The 16787-nt window shown below is 39.8% G+C and overlaps 2 protein-coding genes across 7 annotated transcripts in view; both read left to right on the plus strand.

Moving 5' to 3' along the window:
• The first annotated feature begins 6340 nt into the window (after positions 1-6340).
• On the plus strand, positions 6341-15723 carry tpma (alpha-tropomyosin). 6 transcript variants are annotated; one of them, XM_035652356.1, is made up of 10 exons: positions 6352-6580; positions 7044-7169; positions 9263-9396; positions 10419-10536; positions 10756-10826; positions 10929-11004; positions 11115-11177; positions 11406-11475; positions 12138-12216; positions 12706-13052. In XM_035652356.1, the coding sequence occupies exons 1-10, from the start codon at positions 6467-6469 to the stop codon at positions 12707-12709; spliced, it is 855 nt and encodes a 284-aa protein (XP_035508249.1). In that variant the 5' UTR covers positions 6352-6466; the 3' UTR covers positions 12710-13052. The 6 variants fall into 6 exon arrangements, with proteins under 6 accessions (XP_035508251.1, XP_035508252.1, XP_035508249.1 ...); XM_035652358.1 differs by lacking the exon at positions 12138-12216 and having other exon boundaries at positions 6341-6580; positions 12706-13063; XM_035652359.1 differs by lacking the exons at positions 12138-12216; positions 12706-13052 and adding an exon at positions 15021-15723 and having other exon boundaries at positions 6345-6580.
• Positions 15724-16309: 586 nt separating this feature from the next.
• Positions 16310-16787, plus strand: part of fbxo22 (F-box protein 22) — a 6876-nt gene continuing 6398 nt past the window's right edge. Inside the window, exon 1 of the mRNA XM_035652261.1 lies at positions 16310-16503. Coding sequence (XP_035508154.1) covers positions 16373-16503 — 131 coding nt within the window. The 5' untranslated portion in view covers positions 16310-16372. The remainder of the gene's footprint in view (positions 16504-16787) is intronic.

Raw genomic sequence — 16787 nt, forward strand, 5'->3', positions numbered from 1 at the left:
ATAGCTATAGACAGACCATCACTTTTTAGTTTGTTTAACAGTTGGGTCTTCAGAGGCGTTTTCTGGCATTGTATTTTATGTGTGAGCGTGGGAGGGCGGGAGGGTTCATTGCTCATCAGTCCAGTCTGTAGTGTTATTATTAGTGCCTTAGTCCGTAGCCCATACAGTGTCTGGTCTGCTTGAGTGACAGCTTCACCTCATCGGTCAATAGAAGGTACTGGATGACAATGTAGGTTCGTGTCGGTGGGTTTTCTATCATTTGTTGTCCCACTTGTTAACATACTGTTCCTCGAAGTACTTAATTTTTTTTTTTTTTTTTCACTCTCTGCCACATGTAAGGCCTTTTGGGGATGACGGAGGAACTGTACGCCAGTCAAAAAAATGTGTTGCTGTTTAAAATGTACCATCAGTATATATACAAGTATGTATATTATATATATATTATATATATATATATATATATATATGAACACATTTTTGTATGGCATTCCATAGGCATGTACCACAGTGCTTCTAAACTACAACAGACTGGATATTTGGGTCTGTCAACTGCTTTATTGTATGTTAAGAAGTCACTGAAATTGTATGAATGGGCTTTTTTTTTTTTGTTGTGCTTTTAAGCCTCTACGAAAGATACATGTGATGAGAACATTTCGATATATCTGTCACCATTAAGATGTTGTGACACATTTCAATGATGTGGAGTAAATTGAAGTGTTCTGTATGGTTTTCCTCCCTAACAGAAATACAATTATGAAGTTACTACAATAAAGATAAGTGATAACATACAATATAAAAGATATTTATCTGGCCTCAATAAAACTATTTTTTGTATTCACTGAAAATAAAGCATTTCAATGTAACTTTGGGTGTCAAATTTCCTTTTGTAGTTTGGAGAGCAAAGACTGAAATTTTTGCAGTTTACAGTGGGTATGATTTGTCATCATTTCTCACTTTCAGGTTTATGAACGTACATTTCTTTTCATATTTGAGACCTGCATTATGTGGCTTTGTTTTAATAGGCCTCCCCCATTTTGCCAGTATCATCTTTGACGTCTTTTAGTTTGAGATATTTGAGCTCATGAAGGTAAACAGAATTTCATTGGTCAAATGCAAATTCCTGACTGCAATATTTCAGGGGCAACCACTCTCTTGCACTAAACTTAATTGTCTGTGTTCAAGGAGCAACAGAAATTGTCTCCCCCCACTCAAACATTTTCTTCTTTTTATTCCTACAGTTAAATGTTTGAGCTTCAATGATGTATACACAGTTTGACACTAGAAGGATGTTTTCACGTTCATAATTCTGAATTGAAATCTCTGCTAATTGAAAATCTGATTTGAAGGGGCGGGGTCTACGATCATGATTTGTGACATCACAAATAGTTACGTCAATTCAATTTAATTCAAGTGTGATGTAGAAACTTGTAGGTGTCACTGAAAATGGAGCAGGAGACATCTTGTCTCCAGCAGAAAAACTTCAGGAATTAATTATTAATTAAATTAAGAATTTTAGATTTTTTTTTTTTTAATGAGTTAGGAGTGGATGTTTTTTCTTAAGGATTATAATGTGAAAAAACATCAGTTTTAATGATTCATTAATTTATCTGCTTAGTTTTGTAAATTTGTAAATATGCTACCTTTGGTTGCCTCATTGGAAAAATTAACACACAGCTGGGTTTGATGAACATTTCTGAATTAAGCTTGAGCATTGGAAATTAAATAAATAACTCAATCTTTGCATCCTAAGTCTCAAGAGCAGTTAGAGTTAAATACACCTTTATACTTACAAAAAGAGAGAAAAAAAGACGCACGCTTGATTCAGCTTAAACATCTTATGAAGCACACAACCTGACTCACATCCCTCACAAGCTCAAATATCTGTAACTACATCCAGGCAATGGCTAAAATTGAGGACACTGAGGTCATGTCCTCAGAGTTTTCTGTGTAAACGTGTGGGGTTTTAGCCTCTTGGGGGGGTGTTCTACAATTACTTCAGTTTATAGGTAGATTCCAGTTTGTTCTGAGTTGATATTGGCCTGCTTTATTTTGACTATTTTAGGCAAACAGAAAATGAAGAATAGGGCTGGGTATCAATGTTGGTGCCGATACAATGCCTGATTTCGGGGAATATGAACCTTGTTGAACCTTTTTTCTTATTTAACAAAATATATCTGTCTGCCCTAGTAAGAAAATTTCAATCAGAGAGAATCAAAAATCTGATTAAATGTCAAACAAAACCAACTTTCTGCACTTGCCAGATTACAGTCCTCAATGCAAGACACACATTTTGGTTGTATTGAGTTTTAGTACCCAGACCTATAATGATTCAGGTCCCCACCAGGATTTTATTCCTGGTGGTTTGGAGATGACCATTATATTGGCAAGACAAATTTACAGAAAGTATAAATGCAACAGTTGACTGAATAAGTCAAAAGATGCTACATCAAACTCTCCATGCGTGTGTTTTTTTTTGCATCCTCTCAATGTCTCAGCAGCAGTACTGACAGGATGCAGAACTCCACTACGAGTTCTCCAGCCCCAATGAATAGCAGAGAGGTGAGTCCTGGCAAGGTCTCTGTAAGTGTCCGTCAGTTTTGTGTCAGGACAAGATGGCATTTCTGAGTCAGCACTAAACCTAAAGCTATATTGAGTCCATGCTATAAACTGAGACCCGTGCTAAATTTGTCTGCCACTAAAATTTGAGGCGGCAATGTCAATTACAGTTTCACAGCTGCTCCCGGCGCTGCTTTTAAAGCTGAAATCCTTCTTTTCTGCTATATTCCCTAAAAGTTAGCTCTTCAGGCTACAACTGAGAACACTTTTCTGCGACAGAAACCTAAATCTCATTTACTAATTTCCAGTTGCTGTTGGATCACACTTGTAACAAGAGGCCTTGCTTCACTGGCTTGGCTGAGGGGGAGCCAACAAGAATCCTGGCTAAAAGGACGAGGGCATTGAATTTAATGTGGACAAGCAGCTGATAGAAGACAGCTCATCCATTATTTTTATGCCCTAAATCTAATTATAATAAACGTCAGAAAGCGGGTACGGTTACTGATGACTGCAGCATGCTACATAGCAAGGTTAGAGGCTTCATCCACTGGAGACAGTTGTATTCAATATAAGATTACCTGTCCTGACTTGTGGGCGCCACAGGCACAAACTGTTTCTTGATTCTTTCCTCTCAACCACTGTGACCTGCAGTCAGTGCTTAATTTTTCACATTTACTTTTCAATAAAAAGATCAGCGTCACATTAGGTTGTTGGCCGTTACTCCTTGGATGGATGGAAAATAACACACCAATGACATGCTGTAACAAACACTCATCACACTGATATTTTTACATGACCTCACACATGAGCTATGCCCATCTAAACCGTTACGATGAGCCTAATTAGGTTGAATCACAGCAAGAGATAACTTTTGACTCAGAAGGAGTGGGCGGAACATCAACATTACTCCTCCTTAATACATTTAATTATTGAGGAGGATGTGAGAAATTCCAGTCTAGACATTAACAATGAAATCATCACCATACTACCATTTGTGTCTGGGAGCTGCTCACTCAGCTGCCTCAACACATCTACAATGAACATTTCAAACAACTCTGGGCTTTTATTTGTGGTCTGACATTGTAGCAGCAAAGTTTGACTAAACTATGCTTTTTTGTTCTGCTAGTTGTAAAATTCAGTCACTCAACTACAGAAGAGAAACTATACTGAGCTGTGATGCACCACAGAAACAAAGAGTCTGTGTTTAGATTTGGGAGTTCTTCACAACAATAAATCAGTGATGCATACATAGCATCAACAGACAATGGTCACCTAATGAAATCAAATTTCACAGGTCTTTAAACTTCACATGTAGCTCTTCAAAAGGCCATAACACCATTGTTACAGGGTCACATATTTTTCTGCATGATGGGAATTCTGGGAACACTGAGGGTTGTTTAAATTATCACACCTGTCAGCATAAATCTGACTCATGGTGAAACTTGTTCCTGGTGAACAGACCAATTAAAAGACAGACGTTTTGTCTAGAAATAAACCATTGATTTCCGCAGAGCACTACAGAAGAAATAATGGTTATGATATGCAACAATGAGAAGAAATCGATTGAAAACTGATTTATCCGATAATATTTGAGAAATAAGTTTTGGAACATTTACTCAAGTCTGGAAATGATCAGTTAGGGTGTACATTTTAAGCAGACTTTAGGTTGTGGAGTGGCAAGCTCCCTAACATTAGTTTAAACAAAACATGATAAAAGGCTCCAAAGAATCATGAGGACGACCACTTCTTCCTCCCTGTATAATTGCCCTTGGAAGAGAATATAAAACATTTTATATTCAAAAGTAAGAGTTCATGGTAAAAAGACCTCTGCCTGCACTATAAAGAACTCTAGGCACAAGTTTTAGAATGACTTGCAGATCCCTGACTCAAAACCCTTAATCTGACTAAATCATTAATTGTTGGACAGGTACAAGGTGGTGATGTCTGTCTCTCTATCTTTCCAGGGTGCTAGAGTGACATGGATTTCGCCATGAGCCTCTCTGATCTCTATATATGACTGGCATGCCTGACTGGCTGCTTAACAGTCCACAAAACACATGGTGGGATGACAACACAGTGACAGCTGACTGCCTTAAAAAAAAGCTCCACAGGAAGGATATCAGACCATCAAAGAGAAAGTAAAAGGGACAAATGATTTAATGCAAAATGTAATGTAAAAATAATTAGAAAAATATTCTCAAAACAAGTCCAAATTTAGCTACAAAAACTTGGAGACCAACACGTTGAATAATCCAGTCCGACATTGTTCCATGTAGGACTATCATTATTTGTCAAGATTTATCCAGTGCTGTGTATGATTAATCAATACTTAAGAAGTGAAGATAGAATGATGTGTTTTTGATATTATGTATCATTTAGGCTGTTTTCCCCCCAATTCTGTTTACAAAGGAACCAAAAAAAGTGAATGATTTGAAAGAAAGTGAATGCTCCTTTGCTAAAAGTCAAGCCCAGTAAGGGTGAGAGTGGCTTTGGGGGTCATGGACAAAGTCAAACAGGTGCTCTCTGAACAGTAAGGTCCCAAAAATATTCACTCAACAAAACACAAACAGAATAGTAGGGAAAGGGGAAGAAAGGGAGAATGTCACCTAAGTCACCTTAGAGAATACCACAATACTTTCAGCGGGGGTTGTTATGCCTTGTGGACCAGAAGGCAGTGCTGTTGGTATAGTATTTCATAACAGTACTGTAAATACTGTATCTAACCTTTTACTACAATATAAATGTCACCCATTAACTTATATTTAGCAATATTGGGAGAGAGATTCTTATTTCCAAGGTCCAATTTCCCTAACATGCACAAAATAGTAATTACTGTAGCCGACAGTAAACTATTATTACTCAAACAGTCCTGACCACAGGTTGTGTGTGACAGCTGCGGCTGTGCCAGTGGCCCTGTGAACTATCACAGAGGCGCTGTGAGGGGGGCTGTTGAAATGCCAAAGCTTCTGTATCTTTCACTGTGCACGCCACCCCATCCACTGCGGCCCATCTGAGATATAACTCTCAGGCATGTATTAGCTGAGAGAGGAATTGGACAAGCTTGATGATATACCTCGGCAGAGGGCAAAGCCTATCTGATTGCTGCGAGGATGTTGAACTATGCTGTGAGGGAGCTGGTAAAATGATCCCTGGAAGACAAACAAGCCATACTGGCTAATATGACACCCCACAGAGAGGGAAGAACTTTCACAGGGGCTTATTTAATCAGATAGATTTGTTTTGTATGAATAGCTCTGATGCATTGACTGCAATTACAATTCATTCTGGTACCAGTCTCTCTTGGAATGTTGATATTTGTAAATGATTCATTAAAGAGTGTCTGATATCCTTTATTTTGGCACAGTCAGATGAAAAAGTATAAAATATTTATAAGACAAAGATCAGATTATTCCTCATTTACCTCATCTCACAAGTGACTATATTACCCAGAGAGTTAATATAAAATGCGTGATAATGAGGTCATTATTATCGGCATGTTTTTTTCCAAATAAAACCCCTCAGAAGAGCTACTACCTTTTGACACTCTACTTCCTGCCTGTCACTTGGAGGGTGTTAGTAATAGGAGTGGACGTCTTGGTGTGAAGGGGCAGTGTCTTCCTGACGCCCATATCCCAAGTTTAGTCATAGACGTGGTCAAATGTCTTGGAAGAGCGAATCACTGAAGACATCCAGTAAAAAAAACAGGTCCCGCATTGGCAAACAGCTGCAGTTGTTTCCAAAAAGGTATTGGGTATCCAGTAACTGCCCAGCCAAACTACATATTTGACTCACTACAACCCAGGCGAGCTCGCACTCCAGCTTGGCGTTCAGTGTGGTACAGACGCTCCGATCCTTTCATTCAGTGTCTTTTGTTTTTGCTTTGCGCGGATACCCCCGACACTAAGCAGCCATGGATGCCATCAAGAAGAAGATGCAGATGCTCAAGCTCGACAAGGAGAACGCCTTGGACAGAGCTGAGCAGGCAGAGTCAGACAAGAAGGCATCTGAGGACAGGAGCAAACAGGTCGGCATCCAGTGTGAAACCCGCTCTGGTGCTTTTACGCACCGGTGCCAATGGCACCGTGCGCCTTGCGCTGCACTGTCCCTGCATTCCCAGTGTCCAATGACTGAGGATTAATGTGTATGTCTTCATAGGATTAAATTAACTTTTTAAAATCATAATATCTTTGCTTTTTGCGCTATTTTACTTCTTTTTTGGGCTGCATGGCGTTGACAACAGTTGGGAACATTTTACATGATTTATTACATTAAATCCTTATGATTTAGCTATAATGTCTAACAATAGGCCTATTCTAATAGCCTAGGGTAATTGTATTTTTAAATGGTTGATATACAGTCTATTATGTAGTTAAAACATGTATTATTTTCACACCTTAGAAAGAGCCACTAAGAGTGTGTTGTGAGTCTGAGAGTAGTGATATATGCCTTCTTCTTGTTAGTAAATCTTATGTTTCTCTGTATCCAAGCTTGAGGATGACCTGGTAGCACTACAGAAGAAGCTGAAGGCAACTGAGGATGAGTTGGACAAGTACTCTGAAGCCCTGAAGGATGCCCAGGAGAAACTGGAGCTTGCTGAGAAGAAAGCCACAGATGTGAGTTTAGGCTGACAGCACCACTGACTGGTGGCGAGGCCCCAGTGGGCCACCCATTGCCTGATGGTTTGACCTCGAACCACCCCTGTGGTTCCCCTGAGAATACTAAGATTACCAGCCCCCATACCAATTAACTCTAATGATTATTATGCAATAATAAATTATAAGAGGCCTATGGGCTAGAATAAAATAGAATAAAATATGGATAGTTAAATTTAGCTCTTATGCTGTATATGGTAAGGTCACAGCCCACTGGCTTACCAGGGCATTCCACAGCCATTTGGACAAATCTGAGGGCCAGTGTAGGGTTTCAGTCGGGCTTTTTACAAGCATATTTTGGCCAGTAAAATCCTTAACACATTTGTGGTTGTTCTGGTTTCAGTTGGCAGTTACATCCAACCCTGATGGAATTACCAGTTTATTGACTGAGTTTAATGTTACACCAATTACTACAATCACACCCAAATGATTCACACAATCAGTCAGTCGCAATCAGCAACAACGGGGTCAACAACAACCACTCAACAACAACAACAATATTATTAAAATAACACAAGATGACAGGTGGACTTTATGGATTGATTTACAGGAAAACGAAAAAAAATACAAAAACAAAAACATTCAGATACACCACACCATAGACATTGCAAGTGTAAGAGTGCCTTGTTGAATCATATGAAATCACAAATAAAATCAGGACATAATCAAGTTGCAATAAATAAATAAATAAAACACAAAGAAAATGCACTTAAGCAATGCAATAGGGTGGTGGATAAAGTGTCTGCAGGCAGCAGTGTCAGCATGAAATAATATCTTTGTGCACACAATAGTAACTTACGCCTGGTTGTGGATAGCTCAGAGCTGAATCAGTGTCTAATGCTGGGAGCTCGGAGTTTGATAGGGTTAGTTCAATTTACCAGTAGGGGATGCACTTGAAACAGCTCATGAATAAGATAGTTGTTTAACTGAGAAAAAGTATTAAAAAAATTAAGAGTAAGTGAATTAGAAACAACACTGGAAATCGGCACAATTCATATGTATATACATTTTTTAATTCATTTGATTCATTGTATCATTAGTGGCTAAAAATCTGCTACTTCCGGGGTTGATGGCACATCCCAATCCTCATCAGCGGTTGATTAAGGGCGGTGGGGGCAGGGATCAAACGCGCCGCATCCCCAAGTGTGTGTGTGTCTGTGCTGAAGCAGCCCGCACAGAGCTGAGGATAAAACAACTACCTTAGCTGAGTCAAAAATAGCAACAATGGCCGGTGGAAGCTCTCTGGAAGCTGTGAAGAAGAAAATCAAGTCGTTGCAGGAGCAGGCCGATGCGGCGGAGGACCGGGCAGCGTTACTACAGCGGGAACTGAACCAGGAGAGGAGTGCGAGGGAAGCAGTAAGCCGCTGCTAATTACTTAGCTAAGGCAATTAGTCCCCAGACTGTCGACGGCATTAGGCGTAAATCTGGTCAAAAAGCATGGTTGCTAGGCCCAAACAGCGACGGTTTATGCTCAGATACAGTCAGGTATCCGGTAGTTTGAAATTAGCCCGGTGTGGGATGTGAGACAACGCTGGGTGGATGAAAGGACACCACCCGGCACCTCCACAATAAACAAACAGCCCTGTAACAAGTAGGCTAATGCTGCAGCAGCACCACAGCTCCTCTGGGATCAAATCCCCGACTGTGTAAGACTCCCACAGGCCAATAGCTTGTAGGAGCAAATACCCCTCAAATACTAAATTGTAGCCATGTTTTGTCTGTAATTTGTTTATGGGACAATAGCACTGAGTCACTGTGAGACATAAAAATGCAGGGTTGACTGGGGAAAAAGGCAAGGAAGGCTGGATAAATTAGTCTAGCATTTTCTTAATGTACTGCTAACTTGTGTTAGGTTCAAAATGTGCCTTAATAGAGGAGACATACCCATCCCTCCTTTGGGCGTGTTCGTGGCCCAGCCCAAGCTGTCCTAGGAGAGGTGGGATGGTTGGATGCTGTAAGCCTGCGAGACCTAATTGAATCACACTATATTCTTTTAGGCTGTACAGATAAAACATGATTTGACTCTATATGACTGTGGTGTTGTGCTCTCCTAGGCTGAGGGTGATGTAGCTTCCCTGAACAGACGTATCCAGCTGGTTGAGGAGGAGTTGGATCGTGCTCAGGAGCGTCTGGCCACAGCCCTGACCAAGCTGGAGGAGGCCGAGAAGGCTGCTGATGAGAGTGAGAGGTGGGTACCCTGCACCCAGAAGATGGACCCAAACACAATCAACTGAAAAGTTCCTCTGTTAGTCCTTGGTGTTACAGAAAAACATCACAGTTGCTCTCTTTATTTATGTGGAACCTGGACATTTTGTTTGGTTTTAGTTCACCATCACCTCATATTATTTGCTTGGGTAAAATATACTTTTCTCTGATAAAGAGTGAGGTGGCAGGGTTAGGACAGGAAGTTTTTGATGGTCAAAACCGAAGAAAATCCTCGCACACGCTGTTGCAAACTTTATGGAGCACTGTGGTCATGCTGGCACTGAATGCTTTTAAGATGAATAGGAAAACAAGTGTTGGTACCGGATTCTGCTTAATTACAGTGTGCAAAAATGAAAAGCTACCCACTGCACATGATACCTGCTTTTGGAGTACCACTCCTAACTTTGTGCTCAGTGCTGCCACTGGTGGCTGGAAGTCATATTGCACTAATGTGTGGACTAAATTTAAATATGGGGATAGAAAAGTAGTTTTCATGGATGGTATTTTGCATAATAACTTAAATTATTCACTGTTGTTGTGTTTGCACCATTGATAAACAAATTCCTCTATTATTAATGGTATATAACTCTAGATCAATAGTGGAAGTGGGCACCTGTAGCATTTTGATGGAAACTTAAATCCTGTTAAAATAGTCACTCTCTACATGACCGCTCATCATGTACACAGCGTTGCCCACCATCATATAATGGATCATTGTGTCTGTAACGTATATAGACATGTTATCCAGATAGTAAGTAAAGTCTATCTAGTCGTCCTCCAATTTCAGACCATCTTCACCCATTTGAGACATCAGTAGGATAGGAGCCATGTGGTTTGTGGTAAACTTTACTTTGAGCCACATAAGAATGGGATTTCCTGGCCTCTTAAAAGACAAACTACTGATCTCTTATCAGTCATATGAGAGGGAATTATGAAAACATAATGGCCTGCTGTTGTGCATTTGGTTCTAATGACTTACCCGCCATACTGTTTTCTGTCCCTCAGAGGCATGAAGGTTATTGAGAACAGGGCAATGAAGGACGAGGAGAAGATGGAGCTGCAGGAGATCCAGCTGAAGGAGGCCAAACACATTGCAGAGGAGGCTGATCGAAAATACGAGGAGGCAAGTTTCTCAGCTGTTCGCAGTATTCTGAACTTTGAGCTTAGCATTTTCTTTTACTTTAATGTAACAGCAGACGTCAATGGCCACATTCTTTCAGAGTTTATTATTGCAGCTAAGTCATGAATAATTAAATTATAGTAGGTACATTAAGGAATTTAATTCTGTCTGTTTTTGATGAATCTAAACTAGTGTTGGACTAAACTTTGTATGTGACTTCAGGTGGCCCGTAAGCTGGTGATCGTTGAGAGTGAGCTGGAACGTACAGAGGAGCGCGCTGAGCTGTCTGAGGGGTAGGAACCTCCTTGCCTTTCCCCTCGATCTATTCCTCCAAGTCCCAACTCAAAATAACTCAAATTCTATTGTAACTTCTTTCTTTTGTTTGTGATCAATAGCAAATGCTCAGAGCTTGAAGAGGAGCTGAAAACCGTGCAGAACAACCTGAAGTCTCTGGAGGCCCAGGCAGAGAAGGTAAGGATTGCTGACCAAGAAGAGTAATGGCCAATAATCCAGTTTTAAACTCTTGTAGATTATATTGTCTTGTATATTTGCCTAACTTAAGCCTTTGTTTGCAACCACAGTACTCACAGAAGGAGGACAAGTATGAGGAGGAGATCAAGGTTCTTACAGACAAGCTGAAGGAGGTGAGTTAACTAAAGTTCACTAAAGATCAGCAGTAAGTCATTTGAAAAAGACTTCTTTGTAACTGCTAATATTGGATGTAGACTCATTAATTATTTGAATTAAGTATGCTGATGTTTTTGTTTTTTTTAATTACAGCCCTTAAGTGCTTTAAATCATCTGTAGTGCTGTGGTTAGTAATGTAAACCTCTTAAGGTGAATTGCTAATGTTTGCCCATTACTCCACTCAGGCTGAGACTCGTGCTGAGTTCGCTGAGAGATCAGTCGCCAAGCTTGAGAAGACCATTGATGACCTGGAAGGTATGAATGTTTTCTGCTTGATTTTTAAACATTGGAATTTTTTTCATAAAAACTGTAGGGGTGTGTTACTACTCAACAAGTCAACTCAAAAAGTAACCTTGTTAGGCCCTATGAATTCCTTGTGGAGTCGTCTTCTACTATCATAAAACCAACAACAGTTTTCTCTAATTTCTCAAAGGGACACTTGTGAAATAGACAATAAGGGCCCCTTTTGTAAACACCGGTGCGGTGTGAGGTTATTTATCTGGTCAGCAGGTTGTTTAACAGTCCTCAGGACAAATATCGGCACTGTTAATGGTCTACCGGATGGGGGGAAAAACCAAAGCGGTGATCCTCAGAGGCCAACGTGATATTATTCATGCTGGCAACAACATTTCTCACCGTAGTGCTGTTTGGCATTCTGGTGTAGTGACTGTTCAAGGTCACATCAGTCTCAAGCAGTCCTGCCAGGGTCATGGAACATGTGAGGCAGTTTCTCTGTGACTCCTCAGGAATCTGACACCACATCAGCAGCTGTTCCCTGTGCACTTCCTATTTTTGTCCTGCTTTTTCTCTATTTGTATTTTCCTTTTGACTGTTCTCTTACACTATTATTTTTCTGTTGTCTTTTTATTTTATTACAAATCCTTCACTGCCACCTCATAATAATAACCACACAATAGATGAGCTGTATGCCCAGAAACTGAAGTACAAGGCCATCAGCGAGGAGCTGGACCACGCCCTCAACGACATGACTTCCATGTAATTCACCACATGCTTGTTTCTACTTTGTGTCTTAGATCTCGACACCCCTAACCACTGTTACATGCGTACAATAGCTCCCTCTTGTGGCATGTTTGAGTGCAGTGATTTTTATTTTTTTATTATTCAGCTAATTTATAGATGGGTGGGATGTTTTTTATTTTTTTATTTTTTTTAAAAGATCCTCTTTCACTGCTTGTCTTACATTGGTTTTTGTATGCACTTATTGTGTTTGGTGTGTATTTTAAACTATTTCCTGAGGCTAGATTTCCCAAACCTAACTTCTATTAACAGCCTTTAGCAGTAGTGTTAGTTAACCCCTTTATAGTTTCTTGCAACACTACCATATTTCTTCATATGCTTCATTTTCTTTAGGGTTTCTGGTTCAATTCTGCACTTTTCCTTCTTGGTTCTGCATGTTCTTTATCTTGCATTCCTCCTTTTCATATCTCCCTCCAACATTTTTGTTCTTGTCTCGTTTTTTCACAGCTAAATCTTTACACCCCTCACTCCAGAAGCTGGTTGAGCGCCATCTCTTTCCTGTGCAGCGCAGCCCAACTTTCTGTCTCTCCTGTCTCTGTATTTCTTTACTCCTGCACATTGGGCCATCGCTGCCACCCTCCATTTGTTCATCTCTCTTACAGACCTTTTTGAGCCCTATTGCTTTCTGTAAAATAAAAATGTTTCCATCTTTGCCAGCCCTCCCCCTTTCTCCTGCCATGTTTCTTCATTTTCCATTTGTCGTTATCTTTTTTCTTGTTTGTTTTGTTTTGATTTTTGTCTTCTATGTGTTTCATTTTTTTGTTGAGTAGCTTTTGAATAAACTCTGAAGCTCCTCTCACATTCACTCTTCCTTTTTCTGTTTGAGAGGACTTCCTTGACATAATGGTGCTTTTGGGGTGTTAATTTTATTTATTTTTAACAAGCTAGTGTTCACATTTAGTGAACAGTTGTCCTCTCGGTTTACCATTTTTATATTGGAAGAATACGGTAAAATAACAGTCATGTCTAGTTATTTGCTTTAGATCGACGGTTTCCAACCCCTGATATCTTGAGCGCACTTTGGTGGCCAATAGGATTGACTGCTGCATCACCAGGGAGGTTAAATTTAAGCACTGAAGTATCTTAACAATGATCTTTAGTGTCTACACGGTACTTTTTAAAGGAGAAAGTTATATTGTCAGACTAGTATACCTCTTAGAAATGTATTGTGCTTCGGTGCGACAGTTTCCAGATGATCAGCTGAGCCTCAGTCCCTCCGCCAAAAGTCACTGGCACTGAATCTGGATTACGTGTTGGTCACTTAATGTGTAGGCTTCTTCCAGGCTATCCTCAATATCTCTGGGGGGAAAAAAAAAGCACAATCTACAGTAAGTACAAAAGCAACTAAAGGAATAATTAGTAATTAATGTTGCTGTGGGTAACCAGGACAGTAAGCTAGTAACAGCTTTAGGACCTTTTCGGAAATGACAAATAGAGTGAGTTATTGCTTTAGTTCATGAGGCTGGCAGTTCAACAACTTGTATTTTGTGATTAGCTTTAAAGAAGCACTAACTCTTTCTCTGTTGTACTAACCTGCTTTCTGTCTCTTTCCCTTTTCTCTTACCTGCTTTCTGACTGTCAAGACCATCTATACAAGCAGCTTGAGAAAAACCGTCTTCTGACAAATGAACTAAGAGTAGCTTTAAACGAGGCTTAACCTGGAACGGACTCTTGTATGCTTTCATTCTTCTGAAACTCAAATGTCCAGGCATAAAGCAGTCTAATGCTGTGGTATAAAAAGAGTATAGACAACCGTGTCTATAATACAACACTTAAACCAACTAATGCTTTAAACAAACGGGATACAAATGTATGATTTTCACATTATGCATGCACAAACTCAGACGGCCTCAGGTTATGAAACATTATGGAATGGATTTGATATATTTATCTCAGTTATCGACAGGGTTGTAGCACCTCAGTCCAATCTGCACAATGCTGTTGCTCATGGGTTGAAGACTAGTGATGATACTGGTGGCCGAACGCTGCGGAAGGGTCATAAAATGCCGCAGGGGTCCAGAATTCCTTCTACATCCCTGAATCCTCCTGTAATATTATGATGGTTAAACAGAAAAAAATGTTTTTTCCAAGAAAAATAATCCTGTACACATTGAAACCAAAGTGCCCGTTTTTTTTGGTTTTCATGCAGGTTTGACATGTTGCAATTGGAGTTGGTGGTTTTTTAATTTTTATATTTCTGTAGCATTTCAGTACAGACACACATCAGTGTTTGACTGTTTTTTGATCTGGTAATGAATGACCTTACAGAGTGGATTTGAAGTAAACTTGACACATCGCACAATTTGAATGAGTGCAACACTAACACTATGATGACCAAGGGATGATTTGGAAGATATAAAGTCTCTAATTTGGGTTTTTTTTTTTAGGTTAGGTTTTTTTGACTGACTGGTTTGGACTTGATACTGCAGGTCATGAGCATCATTTAAAACCATTGTCAAAGGGCCCTACTTTTCTGCTGAACCCATACAGTCTTGACTACAGCCCTGTCTATAGCTTTAGTGTAATATTTACAGTGAATTGGCTCAAAGTATTGGAGTTGAAGTTATGTACTTAATGAATGCTGACTTATTTCATTGAAAAAGATATGGAGAGGTGACATTTTTCACATGCAAAAGGTTGTAATAATATCCAGCACATGTCTAACACTGTTTGTTATCCTGGGCTAGAGCTTTGTCTGTTTATATTCTGTGCATCTTGGCGCTGTTGTCTGATTTTTAACCCATGCAATGCTATATTAACAGATAAACTCACACGTGCTAAAGAAGAAAGCTTGAGCGTAAAGCAGATGCTGGATCAGACACTAATGGAGATGGTTAACTTTTGACCCAGCTCTGTTCCTCTACCCACATTGCCTCATCTGTTCTGAATATGGCTGGCTCCCATATATAGCTGCTACATATAATGTTGGGCTTGGGCTCGTGTGTCTCCTGTTGGTCATCCTGAAGGACGGAGCTCTACACAAAGTAGCACAAACGGCTTCGGTGAGCTACAGTTAAACTACACTGTTCCCGTTACACACTGTAATCAGAGGTCCGTTAAAATCCGTTGTATATCTTCAATAGGTTTACATGTATATGTTGGGAGAATTTGCACTTTTGTGGGGAAAATACTGCACATAATCATTGTGAACAAAGCCATAAGTTAAGCCAAGTTTATAAAAAAGGGACTTTTATTATGTGTACTTTTGTAAAGTTGCTTGTGTGTGTCCTTGTTTCTTCTGTATTATAACCATTCAGTGTCAGTGATGTTGTATACTCACAGTTTGGCAAGGAAGGAATTCTCAGTGCAGTTGCTTGAATGTACTGTTGCATTCAGCAAAGTGAAAGAAATGTTTGTGCACTGTACTCACTTTTCTGTTAATTTTGAGGAACTGATTTGTTTAATTTGTCTCTCCCATTTTATCTTGTAAATGTAAAGATTATAAATAAATGGTTGGATCAAGTATAAGATACTCCAAATCTGTCTTTATTACAAAGGTTTCGTTTGATGAAACAGTTGGGCAAAATGTAACATGTCATTACTGTTGCTGCACATTAAATTCTCTATACCGTCACTTAATTTAAGCAATGTGAAATAGTGCACAAGACCTTTACAGTTGCCACTTGTGCCATTTTAAATGACAAGGACATGTGTTATACCACTGTTAAAACATGAGCTGTACCCTCCCAGTTAGTTGAGGTTCATCACCAGTGAAAAATGTGATTGAGCCCACTTACCAATGTTATTAATTATAAAGCTGTGGTTCCTAATCATTTTGGTTATTGCCTCTGTGTAAATTAGTTATTTTTCCTCTAGAATTGTTTCATTTGAAAAACTTTTACAGGGCTTAAAAGGTGAAGTGTATTTCACAAGCGGATAAGCCCAAAAAAGACACCAGTAGCCTTTTTCTTGTATAACTACCAGACAAATAAGTCTTTAAAATGAACCTTTTTATTACATTTAACAGTAAACTAACATATTAAAGGAAACTTAACTGTCACAGCTCCTCCTCGCCGCGGGGGGGCAGTGTCTCACCTCGGCAGCGGTGGAAGTGAAAGGGGAAAGTTCGTAGCTGTGCAGCCGTGCTGGAAAGCCCACGACTTAAGAGGGAAACATGGGTGAAAATGAAGACTTTACCGGTTCTTTACAAGACAGCAAGGCAGCATACATACTCAGCAATGTTGCCGAAGTGGTTGAGCGCATTCTGACGTTCGTACCAACCAAATCTCTCCTCCGGATCGCAAGGTAACGGGAAATGTTTGCATGCTAAACTGAAGTGAGCTAGCGTCAATGGCTGTCGAGTGGAAGTGAAACTAGTTTTCAGAAAGCTAATGGGGCAGCTCGAATGACCTCTGGGAGTCTTGTACCTGGTGTGTCAATGGTTGCAGGTGCTCAACGGTGTTTCGTGATAGAAGACGAACTTAATAGCTAACGAAGTTCCTACCGAGCTCGTGTGTAAAGGTGTGTGTGTGTGTGTGTGTGTGTGTGTGTGTATAAAGGTGTGTGTGTGTGTGTGTGTGTGTGTGTGT

This window comes from Morone saxatilis, unplaced genomic scaffold (genome assembly GCF_004916995.1).
Source record: "Morone saxatilis isolate NCDOM2014 unplaced genomic scaffold, NCSU_SB_2.0 Contig11, whole genome shotgun sequence".
NCBI classification, from domain to species: Eukaryota; Metazoa; Chordata; class Actinopteri; family Moronidae; genus Morone; species Morone saxatilis.